The 12,301-nt window shown below is 48.2% G+C and overlaps 1 protein-coding gene across 1 annotated transcript in view; it reads right to left on the reverse strand.

Annotated features, from left to right (window-relative positions):
- Positions 1–204: 204 nt before the first annotated feature.
- The window catches only part of CDHR3 (cadherin related family member 3), a 65,515-nt gene continuing 53,418 nt past the window's right edge, over positions 205–12,301 (reverse strand). The window contains exons 14-19 of the mRNA XM_042964541.1: positions 11,616–11,866; positions 9,281–9,462; positions 6,315–6,328; positions 4,623–4,654; positions 2,187–2,235; positions 205–733 (exon numbers count right to left, since the gene is read on the reverse strand). Of these exons, the coding sequence (XP_042820475.1) occupies positions 432–733; positions 2,187–2,235; positions 4,623–4,654; positions 6,315–6,328; positions 9,281–9,462; positions 11,616–11,866 (830 nt within the window). The 3' untranslated portion in view covers positions 205–431. The remainder of the gene's footprint in view (positions 734–2,186; positions 2,236–4,622; positions 4,655–6,314; positions 6,329–9,280; positions 9,463–11,615; positions 11,867–12,301) is intronic.

Consider the following 12,301-nt stretch of genomic DNA (forward strand, 5'->3'; position numbering starts at 1 on the left):
CTCAGAAAAAGGCAACTAGATAATCAAGCCCCTGTCTGTTTAAATTTTTTTTAATGTTTATTTATTTTTGAGACAGAGAGACAGAGTGTGACTGGGGGTGGGCAGAGAGAGAGGGAGACACAGAATCAGAAGCAGGCTCCAGGCTCTGAGCTGTCAGCACAGAGCTCGACGTGGGGCTCAAACCCATGAACTGTAGATCGTGACCTGAGCTGAAGTCAGGTGCTTAACCAACTGAGCCACCCGGGCGCCCCACCCCTGTCTGTTTTAAACATTCCATTTGGGACCCTGGATCTCCCAGTCCCTTCAGACCATGTTTTCACCCCTAAGGCACTCCCACACCTGCCCTCATGGAATTTAGGGAGAAGCAGCATCCCAGGGCCATCAAGGTCCCTTCGCTGTGCTGCACTGTGGGCCCCACAACCAGGTACCCATTACTTTCCTGGGTACAGTTTGGGGGAAGCCCTGCTCGTGAGGGCTGTGTTTCTGCTCTTGGGGGTGCCGAGCTTGCCATCCTGGTTTCTGGAACTGGGACTTGCATCCTCAACCTGTGCTTTGCCGCTCAGCCCATCTTGCTCGCCGGTGCTCCCGGGTGGCCTGGCCCCTTCCCCTGCGACAGGTCTACTTGGAGCAGCTCCGTGGGGGCTGGGCTCTTGCCATCTTGGCATTTGGGTTGAGGGATCTTTCCACTTTCTGGCTCCAGTTTTTGAGTTGAATTCATATACTGCCCCAGTAACTAGAGGGAAAAAAATACGCAACCACCATATAAACGAGGGAATTCAGGATGCTCTCTTCCTCCATCTCCAGCCCGCTGAGTTCTTACCCCGAGGGAAAGCTGAAAGGCACTAGGCACAATCATGGCACAAACTTTGCCAGCCCGCCCTTTCCGCGAGCTACAGGGCTCCAACCCCACAGATAGCAAATATCATGCCTCCCTGGGTGAGGAGGCTCAGGACAGGCTCTCGGCTGCGAGATTAGAAAGCCACATAAATCTTGAATTCCGTGTCAGTTCTGGATAAATTCAGTTCCGTTTTTAATGGGGTTACCCATCATGTTCTGAAGGGTTTGTTTTGAGAGCCCCCGGAATCCCAGATAGAGAAAGGAAGTCACCACATAAGGAGGAAAGGGCTTTTTTATTTATGTTAGGTTAGCAGAGATTGGTAGACGCGGACACTGAGTCTGGCCTCTGTTGAGATGGTGCAAGGGAGCCATTTTTATTGTGTCAGCGTGGCAGACACTAATTGGTGTGTTTATTCACATTAGTTCAATTTGCTCATCCCCCCCCCCCCCGCCCCTGCCTTTTTTTTTTTCCTTCTGTCAACCCACAAATGTAGGTAGCAGCCTTGGCCCTCCCTGGCTTTTGCCCCAGAAGCTGGAGTTTCAGGCGATCCCCGGCTCTTGCCATTTCCCTGCGGCAAGAGTGGCCTCTCGGCAGGGGATCCCACCAGCACTTATGCTAATGTGGGCACATTATGGTAACAAGTACCTAATAATAGAGGGAAATTTAATTCCAGCAGCAGCAGCAGCCTCTCCTGGAGAGGAGCCATCCTTCCGAGAAGGACCGAGCCGCTAGCATGTGAGGGTGGCAGGGAGCCAGCACGCTTGCCTCCCGAGTTTGGTTTCCTTCCCTTTATTCACATCTATAATTGAGCCTTTGTAAGTGGAGGGATGTGTGTAAAGGAGCTAAATTTGGAGCTGATTTCATGGGGGTGACGGGAGCTCTGGAGGCCAGCTTTACCTTATGTTCATCTTGCCGACCAAGAAGAAATTCTTGGCCCTGATCTAGGGGGAAAAGGAGCCAAGCCTGCCATTTCTCCCTATCTCTCACTACCAATAGGATGGTGTGAGGAGCATTCAGAAAGGACCGGGGGAGGAGGTTGAGCTCCAAAGAGCAGGCAGAATTCACCAGTCTGCTGAATTGGTTTGTGATTTGGGAAGGGAGGCGAGAGAGGGCAGGAGGCGTCAGGTGGAAATCCTCTGAGGCCTCACACATGGTCATGTGCTGGAGCGTGTGCCAGCCAGCTCTGCTCAGAGGTGAGCTCACGCTGTGTTGCAGCGGGAAAGGTCAGGCGACATAACTGAATGATGGACCAACTGAGTTGAGGGCAGGAGATTGGATGGGGTCCTCCATGACTTCACCAACCTGGAATGTGAAAAACACCTTTCGGATGGCATTGCCAGTTAATTACCTGGGTCGATGGCTTCTCCATCAAAGACAGAGTTCATCTGGATCGTTTCCTATGGAGAAGAAAGAGACAGCTTCAAGCACAACCCTACACTCCTCCCCCCAGGGCCAGGCCACTCATCTTCACAGCCCGCGTACCTTACCCAGGGCCTTCTTGACACTAGCCTATTTGATAGGCGCTGTGCTAAAGGCCGAGGACGCAGCAGTGAACACGACGGGTGTGGTTACTGCCTGCACAACGCTTGCAATCAGTGGGCGCCATTGACAACAGGTGGACGATATAGAGTGATAAGGTCATGAGCAGGAATATGGCACACCCTGGGGGCCCGGGAGGGCGGGAGGACATTCATCCTGCCCTGAGTGAATGATAGGCTACAGCTTCATGGAAAGTGGAGCAGAGATGCCATACAACCCTGGCTGAGATCTACTTTGCCTGAGTGGGATCTGTCAGGCAGATGGGCAAGGTGGGCACAGGAGAGCACTCACATGCTCCCAGCGTTGGGCTATGGCTGCGACCCCTTTCCTCGGCTGATACAATGTTACCGCTGGGCGTGCCCCCCTTACCGAGGCCTTGTGCTCCTTATCTCTTTCTTCCCCTGTTCTCTGTGCCTCCCTCCAGGACCTGACCTCTGTCGGCACGGAAACACCCCCTTCCCTCCCAAGGTGCCCTCCAGTGATGCCCTTCTTTAGCACGCTGATGAGGACTGTGTTCAGAGTCTTGTGGCCTTTCCAGCACCAGTTTGCATCACACAGGCCATCATCTGCACGCTGGCCCATGGCTACTCCACTCCAAAAACAGAGGAAGTGGAGACCATCTGGGTTTTATCCATTCAAACAATTCAGCAGCTGCACTTCTGTGGCCATGGGGACTACTTATTTAATTGATTGATTTAATGTTACATATTTCTAAGGTGCTCTCTGAGTGTCATCACCAGGGATATTGCCTTAGACAATGAGACTAAGGAGATAAGAGATCAGCTCTTTCTCACGCTTGTAGACAGGCCCATACATGTAAACACTTAGGTGATGGACCTGAGGCAAAGATTCTGGTGCCCTGGACTGTCTTCTTCGTTGTGCATGTCATTCCCCAAATGTATGGGTCTGGGATCACAACAAAATCTTATTATCAGGGGCTGAGGGAGATTTGGGGAGTCACCTTCAAGTTCTGTCACTTCTCAGTGGGCAGATCAGGTTCAGTAAAGAAAAACAAGGAGGGGGGCACCTGGGTGGCTCAGTCAGTTAAGCATCCGACTCTCGATTTCAGCTCAGGTCATGATCTTGCAGTTTGTGGGCTGGAGCCCCACACTGGGTTCAGCACTGCTGGTGTGGAGCCTGCTTGGAATATTCTCTCTCTCTCTCTCTCTCTCTCTCTCTCTCTCTCTCAAAATAAATTAAAAATCTTAAAAAAAAATAAAAATAGGAGTGCCTGTGTGGCTCAGTCGGTTAAGCATCCAACTTCAGCTCAGGTTACGATCTCGCAGTTCATGGGTTCAAGCCCTACATCGGGCTCTGTGCTGACAGCTCAGACCCTGGAGCCTGCTTCGGATTCCATGTCTCCCTCTCTCTCTGCCCTTCCCCTGTTCACGCTCTCTCTCTCTCTCAAAAATAAATAAACATTAAAAATCTTTTTAATTAAAAATAAATTTAAAAAATTTTAGTAATAAAGAAAGAAAGAAAGAAAGAAAAGGAAAGAAAGAAAGAAAAGGAGAAAGAAAGAGAAAGAAAAGAAAGAAAGAAAGAAAGAAAGAAAGAAAGAAAGAAAGAAAGAAAGAAAGAAAAGAAAGGAAAGAAAGAAAGAAAGAAAGAAAGAAAGAAAGAAAAAGAAAAACAAGGAGGTAAGGGTGGGGGGAGATTCTCCAACTATCTTGTATCACTTTGCATTTATGTGACTCTAACAACTTTCAAAATATTTCCCCACCTGCAAGCTCAGGGCAGGTGTTGCTCCCATTTTACAGATGAGGAATTTAAAGCTTAAAGAGGCCAAGGGAGTCTGCAAGATCATACAGACAAGTGTGCAGAGCTGACCCCTGGCCCAAGCAATGTTCTGTCTCCATCACTTTTCCTCAAGGTTGTGGAACAGCAAGGAAAAAATAAATCCCACTGAAGGCTGAAGTTCCAGTTGTGGTCTTCAGCTCTTCTCCCCCAGCTCAGTCTCCCAGAGAGCTGGTGTAGATAATAAACACCACTATTCCATATTTATGAAATTCAGTTCTTCTGCAAATATATCAGCAGACATGTTCAGTGGAGGGAACAAATTCTATCAGGAGCTCGTCACACAGCAATCTGTTCCAGTGGCCAAATACAAGCGTCTCTCTGAATGATAAATACCACCTCCCCCCACCCCACCCCCGTGGGGCTGTGGCAGGGTCTGCCTGAGAGGGGACGGGAGTGCCCCACCACACATCACCCAAGCCTGTTGCCCCATGGCCAGCACACTTACCACCAAAACCCCTCTCTTTGTATTCTTCATTTCTGCAGGGAATAGAACAGACAGGAGTGAAGCTTCTTGGACACTAAATTGACCTTAAAATTCTACCTCCACAATGGGATTTCTCTTAAACAGGCTTTGAACTTAGTATTGCAGACATGACAAGGAGCTAGTTCTCTGTAGACATGTTTATTGACAGCTTTCTACCTTCTCAGAAAAACACACACACACACACACACACACACACACACACACACAACAATAATAATACACAGAATTTTAAAAACGATTTTACTCTTTTCCTACTTACTGCTATTCCTGGACCTGGGAAATTAGCCTTTTAATGAAAGATCAGAAAGATCTGGTTGATACATTTGTTCATAATGTGGGGATTCTTTGCATCCATTCTCTATGCCCTTTAAAAAAAAAGTAGCTAGGGTGGTGGGTGACAGTTTGTGAAGATCTCATTAAAATCATTTCATTTGATATGATCAATAAACATTATAATCAGATTTCTAACCCTGCTTAGACGTGCCTTGTGCTTGTCAGAGGCACCTGCCTATGGGGTGAGTGATTAAAGCAACCTTTTTTTAAAAATCCACTTTCCTGGGGTGCCTGGGTGGCTCAGTTGGTTAAGCATCTGACTCTTGATTTCAGCTCAGGTCATGATCTCAGGGTTGTGGGATCGAGCCCTGCGTTGAGCCTGCTTCAGAGTCTTTCTCTCTCCCCCTTTCCCTCTTTCTCTAAAACAACAACAACAACAACAACAACAACAACAACATACACACTTTCCAGTTCTCTGTCCTGTCTCTTCCCATAGCCTGGATTCCCCTTGAGGCAGCAACTTTCGGGGCTGGGTGCGGACATCCCCTCAGGCTTGGAGTTATCCAGATGGACCTTGCTCAACTCATCCAAAGTCCCAGCTCTTCCTGCCCATCCGACTGCACCCAGCCCCCCTTTCTGACAAGCCTGATCCAAATAACTTGTGGAAATGACCAAATCCATTACAGTCTGAGCATAAAGTGTCATTTGTTCTTGAAAAAGAGGCATCTGTCCAATACAGAGCATCGGCTGTCCTTAAGAGGAGCCACACGCATCCACGTGCAGCAGCACAGTAGACGCTGTGTTTAACTCACAGACAATTCTTCACTCCTGTCCCGCCTGAGGGGAACAGACCTTTAGGTGCTGAAGTTCAGCTGAGTGGAGGCAACTCTGGGTAGGGAACAGGCAGGACTAAAATGAGAGATATGAGGGACGCCTGGGTGTCTTGGTCGGTTAAGCATCTGACTCTTAGTCTTGGCTCAGGTCATGATCTTACGGTTCACGAGATGGAACCCCTTGTTGGACTCTGAGCTGACAGCACAGAACCTGCTTCGGATTCTCTCTCTCCCTCTCTCTCTCTGCCCCTCCCCTGCTTGTGTGCTCTCTCTCTCTCTCAAAATACATAAAAATTTAAAAAATAAAAAATAAAATGACAGGAGAGATCTGACACACTGATGGCACCATGCACCTCGCCCTTCCCTTTCTGCAGCTACTTCTGACCTCTGTTTCTTTCACCCACAGATGATGTGGCTGAAAACTCACCAAGACAGAACTGCACCCTGATTCTCTGCCACGTTGGAACCCTTTTATTTAGGACAACAGAGCAAGCAAAAATCAACAATAGCAAGAGACACAAACAAAGAGAATAGGCCTGGTACATACCTCCTTTCTTCACCCTGCAGAGGGAAGAAAAGGGATGGACAAGAATTAACCTAAGAGTAACCTGCACTGGCACACATGTGATAACCTGGGGCCTCTGGGCAACTGTATTCCTTGGGATTCAGGGACTGATTAAAAGAGGGGCCAGCCATGGGCACTAAAATGAAGACTGGGCTCCTACCCCTGCTCCAAACAGAGCAGTTCTGTTGCCGTTGGTTTGGTACTAAAGAGGTTCTGGGAGTTCAATCAAAGTTTGAAAACTATTGCTTTATAGAACATCAGGGGATACATTTTCTCTGACAGCACAGGTGAGGGCATGACCAGCCTGCCTGGCAATTCTCCTGCCTCCTGTCTCTCCCCAGCAGCCAGCTGGAGCAGAAGGCTTGGCTCACAGCAGGAAGCTTCAAGAGCTGGCAGTTAAACCCTGTTTTCCTATAACATGAAGACATGGGGGTGGATGCTGAGCCCCTTCCCATGATAACCTTGGGTTCCATGATTCTGTGACTCCAGTTTTTTTTAATATAATTTATTGTCAAGTTGGCTAACATACAGTGTCTACAGTGTGCTCTCGGTTTTGGGGGTGGATTCCCACGATTCATCACTTACATACAACACCCAGTGCTCATCCCAGCAAGTGCCCTCCTCAGTGCCCATCACCCATTTCCCCTCTCCCTGCACGCCCCCCCCATCAACCCTCAGTTTGTTCTCTGTATTTAAGAGTCTCTTATGGTTTGCCTCCCTCCCTCTCTATTTATAACTATTTTTCCCCTTCCCTCTCCCATGGTCTTCTGTTAAGCTTCTCAAGTTCCACAAATGAGTGAAAACATATGATATCTGTCCTTCTCTGACTGACTTATTTCACTCAGCATAATACCCTCCAGTTCCATCCACGTTGCTGCAAATGGCAGGATTTCATTCTTTCTCATTGCCAAGTAGTATTCCATTGTATATATAAACCACATATTCTTTATCCATTCATCAGTTGATGGACATTTGGGCTCTTTCCATGATTTGGCTATTGTTGAAAGCGCTGCTATAAACAGTGGGGTGCATGTGCCCCTATGCATCAGCACTCCTGTATCCCTTGGATAAATTCCTAGTAGTGCTATTGCTGGGTCTGTGACTCTAATTTTGTTCTTTGCTGTTGGATAAACGTTGGCAGCCACAGGGTGCAACGAATTTCCAGAGAGGCCAGGCCTGGGTCTGTGTTACGAGCTAGTTTTTCCTTTTTGAGTCAACCATGTTGAAAACAATTCCCATTTAGAATGTAAGTGAGGGCAACCAGGTTCCAGGTACACTTAACCATAAATTGCTTGAGAGTTGCAGTGTCTACTGGATGACTCCCTTTAAGAACTTCCGCCCAAATCCCATTACGGAACACCACCATCCTCACAAGCTTAAGTGTCACTCTTTTGGAGTTATTTTCTTCTTCCAAATCAATTTGTGAGTAGAGCCCAAACAAAAATGCCTCTTTTAATTTCAGCAGTTGCTCAAGGATTTCTTACCTTGAAGTCAAGGTTGCCAATAGCAACAAACTTCCCCGATAAATATGGCAAGATGCAGTGCACATCTTTATGCTAATGCCTTATACTTTGGTACAGTCTTTTCATCCGTAGGTTTTACACGATTTGACAGTACTAGTGAATCTTCAAAATACCTTTAAAAGGCATGTGAGATCTTATCATCCCCCCATTTTGCCAAAACTCAGATTCTGACCCCCTGAGGTAGTTGAACATGGAGCTGAACTTGGAATCTGGAATCCTGAGCTCACTGGGACTCAGCCACAAAAAAATGATGCAACAAGACTTTTTAAAAAATACTATATTAAGGGGCGCCTGGGTGGCTCAGTCGGTTAAGCGGCCGGCTTCGCCCAGGTCATGATCTCGCGGTCCGTGAGTTCGAGCCCCGCGTCGGGCTCTGTGCTGACAGCTCAGAGCCTGGAGCCTGTTTCAGATTCTGTGTCTCCCTCTCTCTGACCCTCCCCCGTTCATGCTTTGTCTCTCTCTGTCTCAAAAATAAATAAACGCTAAAAAAAAAAATACTATATTAAGTATAGGAACGGTGCTAAGTGCTTTCTTTGATTTTGCTCATTTCATTGTTTAGTCCTCAGATAAGGAATTGAGATTCACAGAGGTTGTCACTTGTCTAAAGCCCAGATCCAAACCAGGCCGTGTCTCCCTCCAAATCCCGGGCTCAGAACCATCATGCTGTCATTGCAGGAGCCTCTGAGACTCAAGAAACTGGGTCTGGAGAAGCGTGGGACAACTGAGTGCTCTCTCTGATGTCTCACTTCAGCCAGTAAGAGACACTCCACGGAGTACAGGGTAAGAGGCGGGTTAGTGAGCAGAAGGGAGCAGGAGGGAGCAGGAGGGAACAGGAGCGAACAGGAGGGAGGGGAAACAGGCCTCCACTGACAGCCCTTGAGAGTGAGAGATTGGGGTCACATGCGAAAGAACAATGATTATTTAGTCACACAAAAGCCCAGTGAGTCACTGGAGCCAAGAGCTTAATTCCCTTATCAGTTTTCTGCGCTTCCTCTAATTCCATCCCATCCTTTAAATATTCTACAAATAACAACACAGCATATTCCTTCACTACTCACAACCAGGTTTTTTTTTTTTTTTTTTTTTCCTGAAGCTTTTATCCAGGGCAAGGTCACCAAGGGGTTGAAGCCCCAATTTCATTGAGAACACATCAAGGACAGAGCAAGTGCCCAGGAAAACCAAAGCAGGTGTTTCCTGGCCCCACAGGTGATGAAGAGGGTACCAGGACTGAGGCGGGGGGGGGGGGTGGGGGTGGGCTGAGATCCCCTCCCCCCATCCACTTTTCCTTCCTTCATGCCAGCTGCCCTCTCTGCCCCTCTCTGTCCCGTGGAGAAAGCCTAATTCTCACCTTTCCCTCTCCCCACAGCCCCAGAAACAATGTCCTAAAGGAAGTGGTGGAAAGGGCCCAGCCCGCTGGCAACTTACAGAGTTTTCTGGTGCTTCCCAGCCTTACAGGGACAGTGTCTGTGGATGGCTTTGGCCAACTGGACGAACAGGAACACCAGGAGGCCCAGAAGCAACATGGAGCCCAAAGTGATGACGAAAGGCACATACCATGCTGATGAAGAATAAACGTTTTTTCTCAGGACCTGGCGGATGATCTGAGGCTTGAATGACAGAGTGGGGGACAGTGAGTGGAGTGTGGTTTCGGGAGACATTTTTGACATCAGCACTGTCTCATGCTGAGTGTTGATTCTGCTATTTGTTCCTGCTGTCTACACCAGGCATCTGTGTGCTCAGACTTCTTGCTGCAACCAACCCATCACCTTATTTATAGTCTTTCCAAGCACCCATGAGATCAAAACCCAGAAAATTTAGGAAACTGAAAAGCAGCTCCAAGCCTATTTTTATTCTCTTTCCCCTCTTCCCAAACACTAAAGATCCCATTGGCTTTTTTTCCTGCCAAATCATGGCCTCACCCCGGGACTGATACAGCCATTGTCTCTCACTGGGAAGGCATGTGCCACAAAAGCTGTTCTTTTTAACACTTTGTAGGCTTTTCAGTGCTCACTTACTACAAGCTACACTGCCAGATGAGGGGGCCGACGTCACAGTGAAACCCCAAGTTTGGCATTGGCTTCCTAGAGAGGGAGATAGATAACAAATAAATTATGGAGATTTCGGGGCTGGAGATGTCACAGTTGGGTCAGGTTGTAAGTCCCCAAAAGGTGGAAACTCCTTACTCAGGGGAGTCACTGGCTCCTACCACACCTGAAAGCCCTTAAGACTTTCTTATGCCTCCATCCGTTGGGGTAAGATTGACTCCGGCACATGGGAAATTGGCACTGACCAGCTCCTGGTGGGGCTCGGACAAGCAGAATTTGACCGCCTGTCACAGGTAACTGTCTAAGGTTCTGATTACTTGTCTTCTAGGATACTGCAAGTGTGGGGCCGCTGACTAAGAGCACAACTTCACTAGGAGCAGGAGGAAAGGGGACAAAAGAGTCAGCATAAATATAAGCCAGTCCCTCCCAGGAGCAGGGGGAGATAATCCTATTGTCAGATTCCAAGCCTCTCCTTTCCTTCACACCCTGGTCTGATTATGGTGCCTGCTTGTTTCTTGTTACCATCTACTGCAATCTGTACTTAATGTGCTCATTTCAATACCTGCTCGTAATCTGTCTCCCTCTCAAGATTGGTGGCTCTCAAACTTTAGTGCACATCGAATCCCCTTGGAGGCTTATTAAAAACACAGATCACTGGGCTCCACTCCCAGAGCTTCTGATCCAGTAGTTCTGGAGATGTGGTTGGGGACTCCAGGCCCAACATCTTTCCCTGGAGGTCATGGTGATGATCACATTGGGTGAGGTGTAACTCCTCTTCAATATTCTGGGGCAGGCCTAAGCATTGGCATTTCTAACAGGTTTCCAGGTGATGCTGTTGCTGATGGTCTGGGGACCACTGACCTATATTATAAGCTCCATGACAGCAGAGATCATTTTCGCCTTGTTCACCAAAGCGCTTGGCATATTATAAGTATTCAGTCAATATTTGTAGATCGAACCAATGACTTCTTTTAGAATAGAGGTGGGGAGTAGGGTACAGATTGGCACACAGGGACTCTTCAAAATAAGTGGAGAAGAATATACCTGGCAGTTACCTGCCTTTATGGATACTGACTTGCAATGGCTCTTAAGAGCAAGCACAGAAGGGGTTGTAAAGGGAGCTGCTGGCTGCAGGCCCATGAAAGTTTGCTCCTGTGCCACAAGCACCATAGGTGGTCAATACCTGACCTATCATAAATCGGTGCATAAATGCACATCCTTCTTTCCCAACATAGGTTCTACAAGTCCAAGGTCTCACTCAGATCTTAAATGTTTTATTTTTTATTTTTTTATTTTTGAAGGAGAGAGAGACAGCATGAGCGGGGGAGGAGCAGAGAGAGAGGGAGACACAGAATTTGAAGTGGGCTCCAGGCTCTAAGCTGTCAGCACAGAGCCCGATGTGGGGCTGGAACTCACGAACCGTGAGATCATGACCTGAGCCAAAGTCAGACGCTCAACTGACTGAGTCACCCAGGTGCCCCACTCAGATCTTTTGTTTACCACCCAGTGATGACTCCAATCCAGCCCATCTCTACCTCTCTCTCTCTCTCTCTCTCTCTCTCTCTCTCTCTCTCTCTCCCATGGTTGGCATTCCTGGCAACATCCTAACACCTCAACTCTTTTTGGCCCCTCCCATATTTCTTCTGGGTCCTGGGGCTCCATCTATGTAAATCACAAGGGATGTATGTAGGGAGTCCAGGTTCCAAAGCCCTTACCCTGGAGGTTGTGGTGGCAATTGTGGTTGGGTCAGGAATGATGCTAATACTCAGCGTCACTGTCCCTGTTTCAACACGAGCCTTAGCCTTCCTCCTGCCAGACAGCAAGTTGCCATCAGTTATGTGGACGAGTAGTTTGTAGTCCCAGATTTTGTCAAGCCCACTGGCATAGTCAAAGCGTGTCGCAAGGAGCAGGCTTGTCACGTTGGACCCAGCGCTGGGAGAGAAGGTGAAGTGACTGTTGACATTGCCTAAATGAGATGTGAGACAAGGATTGGGGGGAAAGGAAGAAAAGGGAGAAAAACAAGGGCTTAGAAGAACACCGCATTCCATCGTTTCCTCAAACACGCACACCTCAGGTGTAGACTGGTGTTTCTGATGCACCAGAGTCAGGTCAGTGATAGGACATGGACTTTAACCACACCAGAGACCTCACGGGTACAGGGAAACTCTTGCTCACAAACAGTGTGGCTGTGACAGGAACGAAGCAGAAAAGAACAGCACCACACCTGTTCCAGGAGAATGGCCGCCATCTTCCTGCACACCAGGTGGAGATTTAATAATCCTGGGGCAGCCTCTCTAGCCAGTTCTTGCTGTCAGCCTTTATTTGGTAACACTGTGTAACTCACACTCAGACCATTGGGTGGGCAGGAAGAGACTAGAGGGGGCCACGTCTCCAGCCATGA

Source organism: Panthera tigris, chromosome A2 (genome assembly GCF_018350195.1).
Source record: "Panthera tigris isolate Pti1 chromosome A2, P.tigris_Pti1_mat1.1, whole genome shotgun sequence".
In the NCBI taxonomy this organism is placed as follows: domain Eukaryota; kingdom Metazoa; phylum Chordata; class Mammalia; order Carnivora; family Felidae; genus Panthera; species Panthera tigris.